At 38.0% G+C, this 21,807-nt stretch overlaps 2 protein-coding genes across 5 annotated transcripts; both read right to left on the bottom strand.

The window, feature by feature from the left end:
• Positions 1-67: 67 nt before the first annotated feature.
• On the bottom strand, positions 68-7,223 carry LOC144203833 (kelch-like protein 9). Its single transcript, XM_077727366.1, has 11 exons — positions 7,058-7,223; positions 6,325-6,378; positions 5,800-5,942; positions 5,432-5,637; positions 5,218-5,350; positions 4,831-5,027; positions 4,689-4,764; positions 3,780-4,343; positions 3,535-3,714; positions 3,078-3,191; positions 68-1,690 (listed from the first exon to the last, which is right to left on the bottom strand). The coding sequence occupies exons 2-11, from the start codon at positions 6,327-6,329 to the stop codon at positions 1,194-1,196; spliced, it is 2,115 nt and encodes a 704-aa protein (XP_077583492.1). The 5' UTR covers positions 6,330-6,378; positions 7,058-7,223; the 3' UTR covers positions 68-1,193.
• A 264-nt stretch (positions 7,224-7,487) lies between these two features.
• Positions 7,488-12,262, bottom strand: hao2 (hydroxyacid oxidase 2 (long chain)). 4 transcript variants are annotated; one of them, XM_077727367.1, is made up of 9 exons: positions 12,172-12,262; positions 11,009-11,081; positions 10,341-10,529; positions 10,116-10,267; positions 9,229-9,512; positions 8,638-8,856; positions 8,400-8,558; positions 7,766-7,835; positions 7,488-7,692 (listed from the first exon to the last, which is right to left on the bottom strand). In XM_077727367.1, the coding sequence occupies exons 2-9, from the start codon at positions 11,023-11,025 to the stop codon at positions 7,637-7,639; spliced, it is 1,146 nt and encodes a 381-aa protein (XP_077583493.1). In that variant the 5' UTR covers positions 11,026-11,081; positions 12,172-12,262; the 3' UTR covers positions 7,488-7,636. The 4 variants fall into 4 exon arrangements, with proteins under 4 accessions (XP_077583493.1, XP_077583494.1, XP_077583495.1 ...); XM_077727368.1 differs by having other exon boundaries at positions 8,638-8,853; XM_077727369.1 differs by having other exon boundaries at positions 10,377-10,529.
• Positions 12,263-21,807: the final 9,545 nt, after the last annotated feature.

Below are 21,807 nucleotides of genomic sequence, written 5' to 3'. Positions count from 1 at the left end.
TGTCCTTGGCTATGTCTGCACTCTTATCTCAAACTGAAGGACGAATCCTCCTTTGCTGGAATTTGTGGGTGTGGAGTCTATGATTTATTAGCACAAATGTAGAAGCAACAAACTGCTTTATTGGAAAAAAGAATGCCACTTTATTTGAGATGTCAGAATTACATAGCTGGCAGAAGAACTCATGACTAGAGCTCATGCTTTGCCACAGTGCAGAGCTTTGTCAAATGTGAGTGAACCAACAGTTTGAGAAAGCACCAAAATGTTAAATTCCCTCAGGCTGATTTTTATTATTTTAAAAATCCAGCCCTGTAGGCAAATTAATTTAGCAATATTGACTAACTTGCGGCTATTTTGTTTCAAATGAAACAATAATGATGCCAAGTTACATTTGTTACTTCTTGGAAATTGCAATCACTGATACCAGATTAATTTAATATCATGAAATATGTCAATGATAAGTAGACCCATATAAAAGTTGCAAAGTGTATGTCCCGAGAAAACAAAGTGGTTATCACACACTAATATTTTCCTCACTATCGGGCGAAACTAAAAGATTTTCAGAAAATAGTGCGCCTTATAATCCAACTACTACTACCACCACCTACTATCGGCGCCTTACAATCCGGTGCGCATTATAGTGCAGAAAATATGGTACTTTTTTTAAACCTCTATAGTTAAAGGTCACTTTGAGGTAAAAGGCTAAGTTTAAACAAATAATACAAATAAAAGGTATTCACCATTATTTCTTTTGGCTCCGAGCTTTTATACAATAGTTCTAGGTCTGAAAATTTTACCAAAGCTACAGATTTGACAGCCAATTGTTTTGGTTGTTGGGGTTGGTTGTCACAATTTAGTTGGAGGTCATTGTACTCTTTATCTCAGAATTATGAGCCAGACATGATAACCACTTACCCAGATTTTTGATTTTTGCAGTACATAGCACAGTGAAACTGTTACCTGACAAAAAAAAAACCTGCAATTCAACCCTACTCATCTAGACAAACTTTTGACTCGCCTTAACTTGACATAACTTTGTGTCTCCACTCTGTGTTTGCATTCGCACAAGAGAAAAAGACTTGGGACTAGCTTAGGAATTGTCTGGCATGTTCTACCCTGAGCAGAGCCACAAAAAGCTCCAAACTGAAGTGTATTATTTTGTTTTGAAGACCTTTTTGTCCAATTGCTGTCAACATTCAATTCTCGCCTGTAGGCAAAGGTCCCTCCTGGATGTGAGCCTCATCCACTGAGCCCTCTGGCAAGTGAACAGTCAGTGTGCAGGCTCGAATCCCGCCCAGAGGTTCCAAGATATCAAAAACTCGCTCCCACTCGTCCTTCTCGGGGTCATAGCGCTGCACAATATCTACCATGCAGCGGCTGTTCCACGAATACCCGCCCACCACGTAGATCTGGCCTTGCATGACGGTAACGCCCACGTCACTTTGCCCAAGTGGCATGGGCGCCACCGCCGTCCACTGGTTGTCCGCGGGGCTGTAGTACTCGCAGCTCAGAACATCATTGTAGTCGCTACTGCCCCGGAAGTGGTTCCCACCCATGACAAAAAGGCGGTCTCCCACCGTGGACATGCAATGTAGGCCTCGCAGCTCCTTCATGTCCGCACACTGGGTCCACTCGTCAGACGCCGGTTCATAGCGCCACAGCTCCTTTTGGAAGGTGTCGTGGGTGATGCCGCCTAGTGATAGTGTAGAAAAGATTAATTCATACATATGCTATGTATATTGACTAATGAGATACTGAAGGCCAATTGGTGGAAAGGCTATTTGTGTAGTGGCGTTAAACCTTATTCTGATGTGGGACACATTGTAGATTTTAATTCAAAGAAGGGGGGTGCATGAAATTATTTTTATTTAGTTTTTTAAAGCTATAAAAGAAGAGGAAGTATTCAGTTTTAATTTATATTTATTAATTGTTTTCATTCACATTTTAATGTAATGTGATTTATTGCAAATATTTCCTAATTTTTGCATTATTAAGTCAAATAGAAAAAATATATATATACTGTAAAAACAAATGTAAGCTTTTTTTTTAACAGTCCAAGTTCAGGCAATCACAGTTGCTAGTATTTTATGACAAATGATTTTTTAATAGCGGATCTAATCATTCATTGCCAGCCCTCATAGTTCAAAATGGAATGAACCTCAATGGCAACCAATTTAAGTACAACATTTCAGTCTATCTTTTCTGGGTTAAGTCAAGGAGTCTTTTCCACATGCATAGTACTGAGAACTTTGGCTACCACTGTGTTGACTACAATCATGTGCAGACACCTGCTTCCTGTGGTGTGCTAAAGCCGAGAGCGTTCACACTGCGACGCCGTCTCGGCAGGAAGAGCTTGGTAAGAAAAGGTCAAACCGAAATGCTTCATGCAGCTTTTGAGATGATATTCAGACACTCACCACAAGAAATCGGCATGACTTGTGCAAAAATGCATGTTATATAATGTTTATTTTATATATATCTATATCTCAGCTCTCATTTTCTGAACCGCTTTATCTTCACCAAGCCCAGGATTGATAAAATTAAAATAAGAAATATTGAAATGGTTTAAATTAAGCATACGCATTAAACAAAAGAAGAAATCATTAAAAAGTTAAAAGTATTACAAAATAAAATGTTTATGTAAATGCTTATATAATTAGCTTTCAACTTTAAGTAGGTTAATATGATGTGACACAACTTGTTAAACCTAAATAGAATTTCACACTAGCTTGTTATACATGGTTTGCCGTAACCAAACTTCCATGTGAGCTTTAAATGTCCCGATTGTGTTTATCTAGGTTAAAAAAAAAACTTTTTTCAATTTCCTGTGCAGACTAGCAGTCAAGGTCGTTATCCATTATCAGTTCCAGTTGCTTTGGTTAGAGGCAACATTTTGCTGCATTCTATTTGAGTGCCCTGGAGCCTTTTTTTTTTTCCTGCATTCATCTTCCATACTGCCAATCCTCGAAAAAGGGTTCCAGGGGTTGCTGGAGCCTAACCCAGCTGTCTCTGGGCCGATTTTAGTTTTTTTGTTATGTTTTATTGGGAAGGAACGCTGTAATGTTACAATGACAGATTACCTGAGATGTACAACATGTCACTGTGGACCGTCCCGGCATGCCCATAGTGAGACTCGGCCATGCTCTTTACAAAAGTCCATTCATTTGTCTTCAAGTTGTAGCACTCCACTGAGTCTAAAGTCCGGGTAGAAATAAATTCTACGTCAATTCAGGTTTTCCACAAGAAATGAGGCATTCATAAAATTTCAGGAATTTAAGTCTGGTTGACAGAAAGGTATAGAGTTGTTCTTTTTGGTATCTTGTCAATCACAGGTGACAAACTCACCACTTCATATTGTATTGCAGATCAACTTTAGTTTATAAAATGTACATTTAAATAAATTTTATTCTAATCCCAACCCTCACTTCAGTTCACCTCAACAATTCTAAACAGAACACTATGACCTAATATGGTAACAGTTAGGTTAGGTTTCTTTTAGAACTACATGACTACTAAAAAGCAAAATAACCCACTCACCAATCTCCCCAACCGCATTCCTGCCACCCACGGCATAGAGTTTCCCCTTTAGAGCGCTCAGGTGGAAAAAAGTCCGCGTCTCGTTCAGTGATGCGATCTGAAGCCAATCATTGAAGCGCGGGTCGTAACGATAAGCGCTATCAATGGCCGTCTTACCCTTGGTGTCATAGGTACTCTGACCTGAGAAGACAGTGGATTGTAACAGAAATTCTTCCATTTTAAACTAGCTGTTTTTATGTTCCTACCTCCGACGATAAAGAGAAAGCCTCCTAGAAGAGCCACGCCATGTTGGTAGCAAGGAACTTCCATGGGTTTCAAGGCTCTCCAGTGACCCGTCTTGTCATCGTACATTCTCAGTTCACGGCTTACTACCAGCTGTTGCCGCATGACACCACCAAGTGTCACAATATGGGTGGTGTCCGAGCGGATTTGGGTGCGTTCGCTTTGGAGGACTGGTTGCATGTAAGGCATCATCTGATAGTTACTGGCTTCCAGCAAAAGGTTGACACAGGAGGTCTCAGAACGCATTAAGGATTTGCCTTCTTTGTCCTGGTTATCTTCTTGGGAGATTTGGATCAGCTCTGAAGGGCTCATCAAGGGGAAGCGAATGTGACGCATCAAGGCGTAGATGGAATGGCGGCGCTTGGCACCATCATGAGCCAACCAGCCTTTGGCAATTTGATAGAGTTCCATTTCGGTGAAACCCCTCAAAGAGTTGCTGGACAGTGTTCCAACAATGGTCTTCTCGGAGAGCTGTAGGTAGCGATCGCACTCTACCAAAGTCGACAGGTTATGGCCCACAAATTGAGCTACCAAAACAAAACACAATGATGATATTCATTGTTTAATTGTCTATAATATATCCATTCATTTATTCATTTTCTTGTCCAACATCTAAACCTTTTGATTCTGTAAATCAGTATTTCTTAGAGTACTCTAATTGCCTAAAGCTTTCAGTGAATGTCTTTATATTAAAGGAACTTTTAATCCTCAGCGTTAACCTCATTATTAGGTTGTATTTGATTCCATGTTTTAGAACAAGTCATAACAGGTTTTGATCCTACCACCAAATCCTATTGGTTTTGTCAATATTACGATAAATGAGTCCCTAAAGTTACAAACTCCTTTAAATATGAGAGTAACATGTTACTCACAGACATTCTTTTGCACATCCTCCAAGATTAAGTCCGATGCAATCCCTTCCACCTCCACACAATTGTCAATTGTGATCTGGATCAGGGGATACACATGATGCTACAGTTTTGCCAGAAGTGGCTGGCTTTGACAGAAGCTCACCTCACTGCTCAGAAGCTGGTTGCAGAACCTGAGTACTGGTATAACTTGCAAGAAGTTGGCAGCCTCCAGGGTATCCTGCAGATTGGTCATATCCAGGCTGACCTTGGAGGTGTATATGAAATCTAAAATGTTCTTCAGGCCCAATTTGGTGACGCCATGCAGCTTAATCTCACGCATATCCGTCTCGCGCATTCCACCTGGACAATGTACAAACACTTTTTGCTACTGTACTGATTATTTTTTAAGGAACTGTAAGAGTTAACCAAAGTGGTTACACTGACAAAAGACAATTGTTTCACTTCAAGTTTTATGTTACAAGAAGGAGTGGTGACCAAAATGTCCTAGCTATCAAGTACTTTATACTTTATCTACCAAGGAGTTCCTCACCTGTGAACATGGCCTTGAAGTAGTCACTGGATGATGCCATAATAACTCGATGTACTGGAAAAGTCTCTTGGCTGTCTCCAGGAAGTAAAACCACATCACACAGGACGTCACTAGACCGAAAAATATTCAAACCCTGCAAAAAAAATTGAAATATTAAAACAAAGACCATATGAGATGACAATTATAAACTCAAGAGTGTAGTCTTGGCTTGTACCTGTAACACAGCTGAGCCGTGCTCAATACTACTGAACACCTTAGAAAGAGGCCGAGGAGGAAGTTTGGGCTTGGTTGCTTTGTCAGGATGTTTAGGTGGAATTTTCACGGATGAGGTAAAAGGAACAGGAACTGGGGATGGAACCCGAAGCCGAGATGGTGCTGGATGTGGGTCAGGGTCTGGCACAACAAGCCGTTGGTCTCCATCTACCATAAAAAGTACAAATTCCTGATTTCTAAAAGTTAAATACTATATACTAATGCCGTAAACAGAAAAACAGCAGTGTTTTATTCTAGAATAGATATGAAGTCCATCTGTCTGTAACTTTTCTTTCATATTCTCACAGTTCCATGATGATGAAAACTCACCTTGATGAGCCCGTCGCTCTGGGGGTGGCGCAGGAGATCTCTCGGGCTGAGCGTTAGCCCTGCCGGCCTCCCGAGAATGACGCCTGCCACTCAAGCGGGAAAAGCGCCGACTCAGCCTTCCTGGTCCGCTGTCGTCTCCGATCCTGCAGTGGTAAATACAGTGGTCATTCACAGTTGCTGTACTACTAAAGGTTTTATCTTCCAATCCATGACACCTAACTTTGGAAGTATACCTCGATTTGGAATCTGGACCACAGTTAACATTGAAGTCCATTTGTAAGCTTTGTTAGTGTATAAAATCTATCAATTTTCTATTTGTGAATGACCTCTCTGGATTTTGTTGTGGTTTCTTGATGATAGAAATCTCATATGCCAGTTTTGATAGTTTGGTAGAAATCAGACAAAACCTACAAGAAGTTTTCGCTTTTGACCCCTAGAAATGGCTATAAGGAGTGAACATGGTTGCTTCAAACCAAAATTGTAGACTTCATGTATCACATCATATGTAAGAAAGAAACACCTTACCCCATATAGCTGGCGTTGTGAGCTTGTGGGCTATTCTCGCACCGACGAGACTTCCTGAATAAAGAACAGTTTCCAATTGAGTGCATTCAGGATTCTTAACCAATATTTTTTTCAATTGAATTTTCCATAAATATCATTAAAAAAGCAATACTAAAATGAACAAACTAATGCCAAAAGAAATCTGAAAGTTGAATATTTTTGTTTGAAAACAGCATTTATGGAGAAAAATACAGTAGTTTGCAGAAAAGACAGATGGGGAAAAATAGCACTGCACAGCAGTTTCAATGACTAAATTAAGTGCCCATGTAGATCATAACAGGATGCACAAAAAGTCTCAAGAGCCCATGCTAGATGGTGAAAAGAAACATTCCCTATTTTACTGCTGGTAGTCATTTTGGAGAAAAAAAAACCCAATGAATGATTGGGTGCTCATGATAATAAAAGGAATCACTAAGTTTCCAAAAATAAGCAAAAACCTTTCCGTCTTGTTTGAAACCGAAATTTTCTGGTAAATTTGATCATTTTCCCTCTTATATTTCACTCAAATATTGTCTCAATCCTAAAATTTCAACGGAAAAGTAAACTCTGCATCTACTGTACTTCATGAACTTGCTGAATATGACACACACACAATGCAAAAAACCTAAATATGTTGAGTTATACTGCAAAATTGTACATCAGTACATCCTCTTTCCCAATGCATATTGGGACCAAGCAAAAGCTTTGGCCTTACCTGGCCGAAATCCTTCTGAGTAGACCGGACCCCAGGCCTTCTCCCCCCAGCTTGCCCTTGTAGAAAAGGCGCCGCTAGAGACAAAATGTCAGGCACACCACATCGAGAGGTCGGAAGCATTTCTTTTGTTGTGAGCGTTACGGCGTGATCTCGGGGAAAGCTCACTCATTTCCTGTGTCACTTCTCTTTTGAGGCCACGAGTGACTTGAAGTCTTGCAAACCAGAGCCTGACACCAATAAGATACTGTACATACTTGCAATGAAGTGACAGGATATTTATTTTTATTCTGGCTGTCGAATTACACTGACCATGTCTATAATCTGACTAAAAAAGAAGAATGAAAACAGCATGTACTTGAGCTCAGCCTAGTTTTCTTTGTCATTTATTCTCCCTAGCGTGATAAAATAAAATAAAAAACGGAATGAAAAGTCCTGATCTTTGCATTTATTAAAATACAAAGAGCATGTTTTGTGTGCAAAGCTTGAGTGTACAGTTTGTTGTTCTCCTTTTTGTGTTGTTGACAGTAAAACACGTTTAGGGTCAGTTAGTAAAATGTTTCCCTGCTTTTTACAGGTCGGTTACAGTTTGGATAACTGGATGAGGTTCCTGTTGATTTCCGCCACGTTCCGGCAACCTGTGACAACAAAAGGTATGTGTTGGATACTGGAGTTACTTTCATAGTTGCCGTGAGGACTGGTCGTACTCACCCGATAAAGCCATGGATAGACGGAACTCGTCATTTAGGATTTGCAGCACCTCCCTCACACCTTCTTCACCCTTAAAAGATGAGACAAAATAATATGTGGAACACTTCCCAGGTTGATAAAGCAAGCACAATGATAAATAATTTTGTAATTATTTTGTGGCCATATTTTTACATATTAATATTTAAATACAGTACATGTAATATATATATATATATATATATATATATATATATATATATATATATATATATATATATATATATATATATATATATATATATATATATATATATATATATATATATATATATATATATATATATATATATATATATATATATATATATATATATATATATATATATATATATATATATATATATATATATATATATATATATATGTATATATACATTCATACGTATATATACATATACATACATACATATATACATATATATACATGCATACATATATACATACATACGTATATATACATATACATACATACATACATATATACATATATATACATACATATATAAATATATATACACACACATTGTAGTTGAAGGGCACAAACAGACATTCACGCACAAGGATGTGCATAAACACACATTGTGTGTGATTGTACCTTGTAAGCAAGGCCCCACACGGCCGGGCGTCCAATGAAAACACACTTTGCGCCCAAGGCCAAAGCTTTGAGTACATCGCTCCCCGTCCGAATGCCCCCGTCCAGGTAGACCTCGATGCGGCCTTGAACTGTGTCTACGATCTCGGACAGAGCGTCAATCTGTTGACAGGGCAACCCCAGTCAGATCCATGTTTAAATATAATTTAATTTTGAAAAAAAATAAATGATTGCATCTCACAGAAGCCGGTCCGCCGTCCAATTGCCTCCCACCGTGGTTAGACACAATGATGCCTTGGACACCGTGTTCCACCGCCAGCTCGGCATCCTCCTTAGTTAAAATACCCTTGATAATGATTGGCAGGCGTGTAATAGATCGCAGCCAGTACACGTCCTTCCAGCTAATAGACGGGTCCAAAGTGTTGGCCGGGATTCCATATTCCTCCGGTCCTGCTGCCTGCTGATCGAATAGATTAGGATTTTCAATTCCAAACATAGATACATAGAAACATTGATAGACATAAGTCAAATTGTCATCAATCCGATATACAGGTTTTATTTTATCAGATGAGCAAGTGGCATCTCTCGTCTCTCTGTTTTTTAAGCACTTGCTCAAAGTATATTTTTTTGAAAACCATAATATAAATATGAGAAAGCTTTTCTTTTATTGTAAGAAATCGCAAAAAACATGGGTGTTAATCGTAGAAATTGTAAAAATCGTGGTTGCAAATCGTAGAAATCCCAAGAAAATGGTTGTAAATCGTAGAATTCATAAAAATTGTGGTCGCAAATCATAGAAATTGTAAAAAACATAGTTGCAATGTACTTTTACCTGAAAAACGCCGTCAAAGTTCTTGACCTTGAGATGCGGGGGCAGCCGGAATTGATTCCGGATGTCATTGCGCCGCTTTCCTGTGTATGGTACGTCCACGGTGAGCACTAGGGCCTTGAAACCCAATGCCTCCACACGATGCACGATCTGCTCCGACAGTTTTCGGTCGCGGTATACGTAGAGCTGGAACCAGCGGTAACCATTGGGCGCCGCCGCTACGATCTCCTCTACCGAGCAGGTGGAGTAGGTGCTAGTGATGTAGCATGTGTTTAATGCCTCTGTGGCTGTGGATAGGAGGAATAAGTAAGCGGGAAGGTCATTAGATCAGATGTCAATGTGTTGCACTGACGATAGCAACACAGGTAAAAATTAAATAATAATAATAATAATAAAACAAGATAACAGACATGTAGTCATGCTGCAGAATTTCTTTAGTTCTATGTATATTTCTACATTGAACTTCAACAGTAAATGGAGTTGATCTCTTGTATCAAGTCAATTATGCCATCATTTTTATAGAATTTATAAAACTAACCATGGGATTTTTCAGCACTGTCTTGTTTCAGTTTTTAGTGGATATTATAGGTAATATTAGAGGTTTGAATCTGTTTTTTCAGTAGGAATGTTTTCATTAAAATTATTTCTATTTGAAATCAGGGTTGCAGTTTGAATTAAAAAAAAAGCTATAATATGCTACCACTTAGTGGTGAGAAAATTCACTACTATTTTTTGTTGTTGTTTTTTTTTTTAACACATTTGATGCCATTGACCGTGTCAGATGTTTAATCCATTTGTCAAGGTCAAATCCTCTCTGGATGTCTATCGCTGTCAATGTGAGCGAACATTTTAAATAACAGTTCTCAGTAATGTGTAAAAAGTCACCCTACCTCTTGCCGTGGCCATCTCGCCTTCATGCCAGGCCAGGCAGTGAAAGGCAGTGGGTGCAATGCCCACCGGAAAACTGAGCTCCGTGCCTTGCACAGTGATTCGGGTGTCACTCACAGAGACATCACGCAAGATTCGAGGTCGCAGGCGGATTCTGGACACAGACAGAACAATAACAGAATTATTTTAGGTTTAGGAATTAGGAAGGTCAGATTGTTTTTAATTACAGATTTAGATTTAGTGAATCTGTTAGCTTTTGGTACCGCTTGTAGGCCAGCAGGTTGTCATCTCGGGTGCAGCATTCGTCTGCTCCGGCGGCGTAGTAATCCCACGTGGCCTTTGACAGATGCTCCTTGGCATACTCTTCAAAGTCCGTCAGGCACACCATGGCCATCTCGGCACACTGACCGCCCTCTCTGTGGAACGCCACGTTAGAAAAACATCCAACTCTGTCTTTCGTTAGTGCTTACGTTGTGATTGTTGTGGTCAGTGTTTGATTTTCCTCACTTTTTGGTCCTAAGAAACCTTTATAACTTTGAACCTTTATCACTTGTGGGAAGCATACGAGTTCATTGCTGCTTTATTTTTTGTTTCGTTTCACTTTGTACTGTTGCTCCAGTGATGGTGCTCGCGTTCAATAATAATCAAACATTGACAAAAGTGCCTTGAAACCTACTGACAGCGTGACCCGCAGATGAACCCTGCCACTTTTTTTTGGGGTAGGCAAAAAAACTACTGTTAATCATATCAAGTATGACACACACTTCTAAAAGACCAGATAGTAGTAGAATTGTATCCTTTTTCATCCAAGACATGTATACACAAGACATACACAAGACATGCAAAATCAAGTGTAACTATGGTTTAAAATTGATTTTAAAAAGGATGAACTCACCGATTACAAATGCTCATTCTCACGCTCTCACTCACTCTCAGCACAACTTGAACCCGTCTGGCAGAGTCATAACCTGCCAAAAAATGTATAAAAAACATTCAAAAATCATACCTGTGCATAAATTATTTACATGAACATGTATAGAAATAAACCACATGAGCCCTTAATGGAAGTTTTTGAAACACAAACACTACTGAACAGTTCCACGTGTGAACACATGAGGGAAGTGCAACACATACAATTAAAAACAATTGAAATTATTACCTGTATTTATGAATAAAACAGAAGTTCATTATTGGTTTTAAATACTGTTAAATATATTATTCCACCTCCCCCAAGTATTTACTATTTTACATGATTTCACATGTATGATTCTTTACAATTAACATATTAAATTGTAATTTATATCTAGATAAATAAGATAATTAAATTCAATTAAAATCACTGTAAGGGTTAGCTAGTACAGTGGTGGGCAAACTATTCCAGAAAGGGCCACAGTAGGTGCAGATAACCTCTAAAAAAGAAAACTTTAGCATCAATCTGGTATCTTAGAAAATCAAACAGTGGATTGCAGTCAGGTGCTTCTTGTTTCAGCAGAAACCCTATTGGTTAAACAGTCTGTCCTGGATCAGTTAGAACAAAAACCTGCATCCGTATCTGACCCTTGAGGGCCAGTTTTCCCACCCCCGATCTAGCACGTCAAACAGATAGGTATTATTGGTTATTTGATTTAAAAAGGTTTTGATTTGGTAAATTTATGCTTAGAATGTGTGTATACACTGAAATCAAAACACACTTCCCTCTTTATGACCAAACAGATGTTACCCATAAACTAAGTACGCCAAAATACAGTGTTAACTTTGATATAATAAAGAAATAACAAGTCCTGAATGCACTTCATGTGGCACTGTATGAGAGTGGCTCGTGAAAGGTGCCAATCATGTGCTGAATGGTCAACAGTACATTGTCCAGGTAAATTTCTAGAATACTTGCTCTCTTTGACAATGTCACAAAAAAAACAGGCCCTATTTCTCTTATGACAATGGTTTCTTTTACATATCTCTCCATATTTTCAATCATTATACAAAGTTGCCATATTATGTACTAAAAGCAACTGGTTGTCAGCATTAAGGGGGGAAATTCCCCTAATGAAAAAGTCTTACCTTAACGTGTTGTCCCGTTAGCGGCCTTCAGCGCTTCCGCTCTCATGTGACGAGGTCGTGTCGGAGGGCAGGCCCCCGCACAGTACCCCCCAACCAACACTCCCCCCTCGCGTGGTCCCCATTTTAACATAGTGGGAGGCTCCTCCTCTCCACAACACCCTCGTTGCAGTTGCTCGGGTAACATTTTTTTTGGGCTCAGTTGCAGTACAAAATCTAGTCCTGCTTTAAAGCATAACAAGATGGAGAAAATCAGTGTGTGAGAATGCAGCTATAGGAAAGGCATTTTAGACATAAATAGATACAGATAAATAGATATGTAAGTTTGATTGATCTCACTTTAATTTGCAGAGTAGCGCTTACCTGAATACTGACTTGAATTCATGTCAGGATCATAGTTACTTATCTACCACCACCTAAATGTTTATCCATGTCGTCTCCTATAGGACTCACCACACTATGTTAGAATATTTGTATTAGAGCACCACACTTTATCATTTCCCTCATTGCCTTTTTTTCTGTTCCTACTTAGACACAATGATTCAGGCCCCTTGTAATCAGCGGCTGGCTTTTTGGTCGACATCATGCAATAACCTGCTGTCACTAAAGTCAGTATGCAGCCCATGGGTTAGTTAACCTGTGGCATCATTTACAGCTCTGAATCATCATTACTTATTGGCAGTGACAGGAATATATGAAGTAAAGTAAAGCTCTTATCTGGAGGCACCACTCAATGCCATTATAGTTTAGGTTAACACACACTCTCAACACTTTATAGTAAAGCAAGTGACTGTTTTTTGTTAATAAATAAATAGCCAATTAACGACCTGACATTGTATATAGTTTTTTTCAATGATGAATATTTTTTAAAGTATGAATAAATGACTATAATTGAAAAAAAATGAATACAAATCAGAAATCCACTATGGTTTTAGCCCCTATAACAAATATTTATCTCATTGTCTACCATTGACAACAATAGGTCCAATTCAAGGACTGACTGTGAATGTTCATCTTTCAATACCACCTTTGCAATAAAATTAACAGATGTAATTTTAGCAGCAGGATCTAATGGTGTGTTATTAGTGAGTGTAAAGGCTAGGTACATTGTGCAGTAAGTTACAGTAAGTGATGTAAGGGGACTGACGTTCATTTTAGAGCAGCGAGACTCAATTATGAACTTCCTCAAGAGAGGCCATAAAAGAGGGTCATAAATGTCCATCTAGAAGCCACATGTGCATACATGACTATTACCAGCAATCACATAATAATGTGTATATGTGTGAATGATGTATACTGTATTCGCGCCTTGGGGGCCTGGGATGGGGGGGATATGTATGTGCCTGACTTTGCAGTCTCTATTTTGTGTGACTCAACAGTTAAAAATCCACTGCGGTGCATCGAACACATGCAGACATGACAAATAGTGGGTTTCCACGCTTATGAAGTCATCGTAAAACAGCTGCCATTCCCTCACAAGGTCGAATGAGGGGGGAATGATTTGTTTGCCCTCCTTATCTGACTTTCGGGCAGCGATTTCATTTGTATTTTTTTAAGTCCTCACTTCCCAAGCCTATAGACGTCAATGGCACTGAAGAAGTTATTGATTAGATGATGACATTTTTCATAACTAGTTCATGCTGTGTGTCCCCCTTGATGGTTTCCGAGCGGCTTAACCATGACGGACGGTATAACCATTAAACACATGCACTTCTATCGAAGAAGGTGTGGCATGGGCTAATGACAGAGTGCGAGTGCCGTGCTACTCATTTCACTACTTTGAATTCTAATTCTCCCTCAGCTTAAAGTAAAAAGAATCCTTCCATTTTTTTATTTTTAGACCTTGCAGTATGTGTCATAATCACAGGCATGGGGGTGTTTTGAAAGTTTTTTTTTTCCATCACAAATAGTATTTTAAGTTTCTGTACAGATGTGTTGCAGGCTTTCGTTTTTTCCCCCCATGATAGTTATCGTTTTGCTCTTCTATAGGAATTCTATTTGGTTTTTAGAGACTTGACTATGACATCCGCTATCCAACCTGTAATGAGCCAAACTGGGGTCGGAGTGTTTAAGGAAACAAAGTCTTTGTTTTTGCTGGCGTGTGATTCATAAAGGCTTTCACTTCACAAATGAAGCATGACCGACCGGCTCATGTTCGCTCCCACATTCTCTTTCTGACTTCATGTTCAACTTCAACATTGAGGGAGAAAATTGAAGCTTACATGTTTGGCTAGTAGAGACATGATGATATATTTAGTTTATTGCTAAAATTGAATTACAATTTGAGGGTGAAAATGTCAATTGTGGCTTTACATAAAACAGTCATGCTTAAATTATTCTTGTAAAATCAGTAATATTACCATTAGGTTTCATATTTAATAGTCCTTGGCTTTTAATGAGATGTTGTCATTTTCATTGCTATGCATATATTTATATACATATTGCCTGAAAAAAACCTTTTGACCTATTTGTTGATTGTTTTATTTATTTTTATATATTTTAACTTCTATTCCTTATTGTTTTAATTAATAATACTATATTTTTGGTGAATGAATGGACATAGATAAAAGCATGGTAACTATTGCAACATTTATGTCTAGATAAGCTCAAGCTATGTATATATGTTAGCATTAAAGCCTTTTTCAGTTATTTTGTTTGGTTAGGGGTCCAAACTTTAGACCCTAGGTCAACTGCCCAGTTGTTTTTTGAAAATTATGAAAATATAATTGACTATAGCCAGCACAAGGAGCTTAAATTTACCCTATATTCTGTTGCACTTTTCATTTTTATCACCAGATGGACTAGGTGGTCACCTAACAGTGTTTTTTTATTAGCTTGAGAATATGTTGAAATCAATGTAGGCAATTTAGTAGAATTTCAGTTTTACTGTATTTTCCTGGATGATAAGTGGCTCTGGAATGTAAATTAAACTCGTTAAAAAAATAAAAATAAATACTAACCCTTACCCCGGCTTGAGAGAAGGGGGTTTCTATACCGAATCCACATTTTACTGGAATGTAGGAAGAAGTAGAGATGAGCGAAGAGATGTAGGAGGTGAGAGCAGAGAATGTGGTACAGGATAAGAAGGATAAGGCACAGAGTGATAGAAAGAGTGTGCACGTGTGATACAGATTGTCTGGCAAACTTCCTGTTCTGACAAGATGGGAAAGCCCAGCATACTCGTTTTTATTTTTTATTTTTGTTATATAGTTTGCCAAATTGAATAGTTACATTGTCCTTTTTTCCCCCTCCATGTGAGATGGATAATTATGTAATGTCTTTTACATTTGCGGATCCCTTTGGGGATATCAAGTCAATTATGGTCATTAGAGGCCATTACAGCAAGCTTTCTGCATATTTTTTAATTTACGTCATGGCCAGTACTTTATCTTATATTAAATTTGTGAAATCAGTTGATCTGAATGTAAATTGTACATTCAGAACCATGTAAACTATTTGCAATTTGTGCTTTCAAGATTTCCTTCAGTGACCAATTTATTAATTACAGTTGATGAATGTTGAAGTAGAAGTATTAGAAGTATTTTCTTTAAATCATTTATGACTTGGAAAATGAGATAGTATAAATACAAGGAGAATTATGCTTCTATTTATAATTGTGAATAGATCACTTTAAAATGATATTCACTGGACTTCATGTCTGTGCTGCGGAAATGTTCCATTTTGTTTGTTTATACATGAGACAAGAACAAGAGAGAGAGAGGGCAAAGGGGTGCCTGGAGGATGGGGAAGATTTAAAAAGACAGATAACACAGGATAAGTGAGTCCTGACTCAACTTTCAGTTCATTGGATTGAAAAAGACAAAACCCCCTTCGGATTAAGCCAACTGACCAACGTTTTATCTTTATTAGAGGACAGTATACAATAGAAAAGCACAACAGTAGAGGATGACATTATTATTATTATACATAAATTAAAAACAATGAAACAAGTCCCACTAAAGTCTAAGTAAGTTTAACATGGACCCGAGGAGTGACTTAATGCTTTTACCATGTGTCCCCCCCGCCTAAGTTCCCACACCTACCTGGAAAATTGTAAGAGGATATGACCAAGTGGAGACATGCTTTCCTTGTTTCCACCAATGCGGCACCGTTTTCACTTTGAGAGAAATTATTTATGTTTTCTTGGTAAATTGTTGTATTATTTCAACAATCATCATCAAGTGTTTACGATTTCCTTTTATTAAACATGGTGGCTTGTTAGGAAAACTCCATAATTCCAGCAACTATTATTGCGGATATAATATTTAGCTTACTCCTCGGGACTGGGTTTGTTACAGAAAGAATACTAACTTGTGTGTGAGAGAGATAAACCATAGTGAGATGTTTGTTTGGAATAAGGCTCATTTTACAGTGCATACGTGTTGCTTGACAAAACAATTTGATAATGTTGGAGATCCCAGGGGGCAGACAAACAGGCCAGACAGAAGACTATATCCATCTATGGTGGGAAAAGAGTCAAAGAGTCTAATGGAACTTGATGAATCATTGTTTGATTCATTGAGATATTGGTCATTTGAGTCCTGGCTTTATTTGCTGAGTCATAAGTTTTGTTTATCGTTAATGGATTAGTGTCTCGGCGTCTATAGCCTTCGCAGTCAACCTTGTGTTCTAAAGTCCGAAGAGATATTTGAGGGCGGGTCGCTGCACAGCATCAAAAGAAGTGAGCTGATTTATCTGTGTTGGGTCAGTGGCCAGGTAGCTTCTAATCTTGTAACTGTCTCCTTCTTATATGAAAGGCAACGAGACCCTTTTTTGACCTCTTTTTAGGTGAACACACACACATAGGCGTCATATATGTCATGGGGCAGGAAGCAGAAACCCCAACAAAGACTTAAGCACATTGGAATCTAAAGTGGTCAGTCGTATTCAAGGACAGTGAATGACAACTAAGCCTGTGCTGTCATTTTAAATCATGACTCCAAGGTTCCTTACATGTGTAATCGGGTAACCATGGTAACCTCCATCTGAATCTAAACAACTGCCAAACAACTAGTATAAGGTTTGCTGAAAAAGATGGCAATAGTTAAAATCGAATAAACTATGATGTAATATGAATTCAAATATGACTCGAAGTTAATAACTGAATATGAATGATTATTATTTCAACCTTTAATAAATCTTAAAATGTTGAAACTCTTTTTGTGAAAAATACAAAAAGTTAAAATGTCTTCCAGGAGAAAGTTCACCTGAATTTTACAAAACTGAAAGAATATAATTCAGGTTTGATAGTTTTCCCCATTTGTGCAAATGTATACAAGTGCAAATGAGTATGATAAATACTTCCAAGTCAGACAGAGGACACAGCAGCGTCATTGTCTGGCTGGCTGGTGCTTCCCTTCAAGGCAAAAACTTACTCTGTCTATAGAATGGTCAACACACATTTCTCAAACTGATAAAAGGTTGTTTCCAAAACTTGAACAATGAACAAATGCTTTTGTAGTACTGCAATTTCACAAAGATAGTTTGTTCCATTTCTATTCACCATTCCTCTGTTACACGTCCATTTTTATCACAAAGAAACATCATTCCTAAACTTATCAATCCATTTATGAACGTATATAGTTGCGTATATTTGGTTTTGATAAATTTCTCAGTTTAAAGTGCTACATTCTAACTTAAACCTCATGTTTTCATTCACAATGCAAAATTCACATAATCACATCAAATCATTCCCACTTTAACATGCAAAATGTTGACATCTTTCCACATTATGACAAAGTGACCCCTATTTTTAACATTATAATGTCATAAAAGTTTGATTCCTTGTTATGTTTTAACATTAAATTTGACATCGCAATCTAATCTTTTAATTTGTGATATGTACAATGTAAATTTCCTTTTTTAGTCATTTTAAAAACATGACATTAGCATTTGGAAAAACATAAACAGCAATTTCTTCCACTTTACGTAATTGGCAGAATCAGTTTCCTTAAAAAAAAAAGATGATAAAAATTTTCCTAGCAGGCCTCTACTAAATGACAGATCTTAAAATTGACACCCATGTTTTACATAATCAGCATGTTAAATTTCCACAACAATAAACAAAAACAAACGTTGCCATGACAACCAACGTCACAAAGTCTCATTTCACAATGTTTTTGCAGGAAAGATGTTACGCAAATGTAGCCTTACTGTCATTATTCAACGCATTCCTATTCTATTATTGATCAATAAATCAATCCGCTGGTTTACTAAACACGTACAAGGTCCCCCCACATCTTAGGTTCCCTGGGGGTGATCTACATCCCACCGCGTACGTCCCCTGTCATCAGAGTGCAAACCAAAAGGTCGTGGTGATGATATCATCTGTCTTTTTGTTTATGGAAGTTTCAAAATAAGTATTTGAACTCAAAAGCAAATGAGTAAAGTGGACATCCATTCTTAAATAAGCAAACTGAATCCACTTTGTGGCTTTTTTTCCAGGTGCTCTTAACAATCGATAATTATTTGCTTGGCAATTCCGATGCTTATTCTGTTAAAAAAAAAGCCCTTTTCAATTAAATATAGCTCAAATCTGTGTATTATTCTTCCACGCTGTGATATGCACATATGGTTGAATTTATTTGGTCTGCAGAAAACCTCATGTGGTTTGGATTTTGACTTTTTTTGTCATTGTGAAACTGGTAAGTCACTTTAAAGTTAGAACTTTATTCAAAGAATAATACAGACGACTCATTCATGGAGCATTTAAGTACCGTCGTGACTATTATTCTTTCACCAAAGATGGTCACTATGACAATAATACTCCTACCCATGCGTCTAAACATTTAGATCTTTCTATAAAAAATAAAATTGTGTCAATCACACTGAAACGTTATCATTCAGTGACAAAGAGTTGATTTATATCGGAATATTTCTATTGCGTTTTTAAGCAACCAAAATGCAGAAGTTGTGCTTACTGTTTCTACTCCTCCTTTCTTTTCTCTTTCACTTCCTCTAAATATATTTGAGGAATGACGCATGTGTTTAGGTCTTTCCCATTCATTCCCGCCTTTAAAGTTGGTACATTACATTTTGCAATACGCTCTTAATTAATTCATTCATTGTGTTTATGGAGGTGATATCTACCAGGAGTCAAGTTCTGTCCAAGAATGGTCGGCATCTCTGCAATTTTAGAATGTGAATCCAATGTAAAGAAGTCTGTTAGAGGGATATCATGCTACTTGGAGGGGTGTTCTCATATTATTTAAAAAGGTGCTAGAGATAGTTTCGGCGCCACAGTGCTGGCGTGACGCTCCCATTGGTGCGTCCAGACTTAGGTCTCTCACCAGCGGTTCCCATATTTTACCACACAGGTTCGCAAAGAGCCATATACACCCATCAAAAGAGCCACATATGGCTCCAGATGCATAGGTTCCCTTCCCCTGGTATAGGGACAACAGGCTAATGTGATTTCTTAGTTAGTAACTGATTTTTGGTTCACTTGAAAACAGGTTTTGTGGTTTGGTTCAATTATATCAGCAAGTGGTGTGGTTGGAACTGTACTTAACCAACAACATTGAACTCTTTCACTCACCTGGATGAAGCTTTACTCCCAGTTAGATTGTGTAACTTGGCAGCATTACTCCCCTTGTTTTTTGTGTATAGTACAAGATTTGAAAGTTGTGAAAAGCATAAGCCAGCAATAAAGCCCTTGGGAAGCCACAATAATATGTGCAGAGTCGACAATTATACCATGCAAGCATCAATTACTTCATAATGCTGCATTAAGGCAGGGGGTAACTTAGTCTTAGAATGAGAGTGAGCCAGAGGCAAAGTAAGGGGGGGTATCAAGACTGGGGTGAATAGGTTTTGCCAATGTCAAGATTTCTGCAGCTGTGACCTCTTTTGTTCCGCGTCTCAGCTTTCTCGGGTTGACCTTCTATGCGTGTTGTGTAATATGCACATTTCTTATTTCTTCCACGTCCGTATGAAATGGAACTGGCTCAGCCTACATTTTTCATCTTTTGTTTTTTCACTCATTATTACTAAGGAAGATGGCCATGTGGTGGTTATCAGGTGGAGAATGTATTGAAAAAAGGGGACTGTGCCCCATAGATGGCAGCGATGGTCTCGTTTGAGGGGATCCGAGTGATTCGCAAGAGAAAATGGCTAAGCTCTCTAAATGTAAATGTTGATGGTTGCTCATTCTTGAACTAAATATTTTCTTTGGTAGATCTTGTACTTGTGCCATCTGAATTTTTGTTTTTCTTGCCATTGTTAGAACATAGCAAAACAATATGGAACTTGTAAGTATTTTCCCCCAAATCTATTTCGGTAATCAACATTCCAAAAGAAGAAACAAACAAGTTGGTACCCTTCGTATTTCCACACTGAAATCCAACTCTGTTGTTTGTCAGAAAACAAAAGAGATGAAAATAGGATCACGCATGTGCCAATTCATGTGAGCACTTCCAGAACCTTTTTTCCCTGGCTGTGATTTCAACTATTGTCCCAAAAGACATCATTGTGTGACTCATTTTTATTGGGAAAATGACCTTTTTGGGTAAAAAAAATGTTAAAAAGCCAATTGAAAACCAAAAAATGTGTTAACCACTTCAACAAACACGTAATCCACACAACGTCCAGAAAATTGCGTTAAACAGGGATGTCCAACTTGAAAGACATTCATCTTGTGGTTATAACCACATGAATATTTTTGTCTACTGTTGACCAAATGATGACAAAGCCATGAAAGTGTTTTGAATTGCCCAACATGCAGAAATTTTACATTCATATTTAAAGTGTTTTTTTCCTATGGGCAATGTGGGCAACTGCCCGGGGTGCTAATGTGTTTCGGGGCGCACGAAAACCCTTTCTTCTTTATTTAAGCGTGTATTTGAGAACCATAAATAATGCAATCTTGTGTTTGTATGTTTGGGCTTGGGTGTGTGTATTGTGGGTTGTTTTTTTGCCCAGGATGGAAAAATTAGCCAAGACTGCCCTTGTTCATAATGTAGATTGGATTCCATAATATAGCAGAAAGCCTTTTCAACTGTTTCAACCTTTCTAACCTACTGGCAAACATGCCCTTGTAAGGATGAGGAAGTTGAAGATTTCAACGGCACTAAAAGGAAAAGCAGTTCATCATTCTAACAGAGTAGAACTGAATGCCAACGACGACATTCAATCATTTCTCATCCTTAACAGACGGCTCTGCTTACTGAGGGATATGAAAATAAATATGGCGTAAAGCAGCATGGTCTATTGGTGGAGGTCAAAACTCTGCTTCACTGGTGTCAGTGATGCAACAATGTCTGTTTTTTATGATGTTTTGGACTCATCTGGCAATGCGTAAAGGATTCAAACATCTTTTGACTGAGGAACAAGGACGATGATGTTAGATTTTGCATAATAGTTGGTTTCAAAAATCAGTTTGAACGTCATCGCCACGCTACAGATTCCATCAGCCTCCAAAATTTGCCATGTAGGTCATTTTACCTAGATGTCTATTTGTATTTTATTTTATATAATTAAATGTGAATAAGTAAATTCAGTTTCTGCCTAGCAACAAGTGCCAACCATGGCATGACTAGTAATCCTACAATTAACTTCAGTTCCAATGAATTAACATACAAAAAAATATATTTGCATCAATTCTTAACTGTCTCATCTCATCTTCTGAACCACTTCATCCTC

This window comes from Stigmatopora nigra, chromosome 11 (assembly GCF_051989575.1).
Source record: "Stigmatopora nigra isolate UIUO_SnigA chromosome 11, RoL_Snig_1.1, whole genome shotgun sequence".
Classification (NCBI taxonomy): Eukaryota; Metazoa; Chordata; class Actinopteri; order Syngnathiformes; family Syngnathidae; genus Stigmatopora; species Stigmatopora nigra.
The sequence above is the reverse complement of the archived record's forward strand: the minus strand, read 5'-3'. Positions and strand labels throughout refer to the sequence as shown.

What these genes read in the sequence shown, in the direction of transcription:
- hao2 (XM_077727367.1), bottom strand. An exon ending in ACTTTGACGGCGTTTTTCAG is followed by an intron (nt 8,857 to 9,228) that starts GTAAAAGTACAT and finishes CTATTCGATCAG; the next exon opens with CAGGCAGCAGGACCGGAGGA. An exon ending in TCTATCCATGGCTTTATCGG is followed by an intron (nt 7,693 to 7,765) that starts GTGAGTACGACC and finishes TTGTTGTCACAG; the next exon opens with GTTGCCGGAACGTGGCGGAA.
- LOC144203833 (XM_077727366.1), bottom strand. An exon ending in ACGGCTCAGCTGTGTTACAG is followed by an intron (nt 5,351 to 5,431) that starts GTACAAGCCAAG and finishes TTTTTTTTGCAG; the next exon opens with GGTTTGAATATTTTTCGGTC. An exon ending in CTTCAAGGCCATGTTCACAG is followed by an intron (nt 5,028 to 5,217) that starts GTGAGGAACTCC and finishes TACATTGTCCAG; the next exon opens with GTGGAATGCGCGAGACGGAT.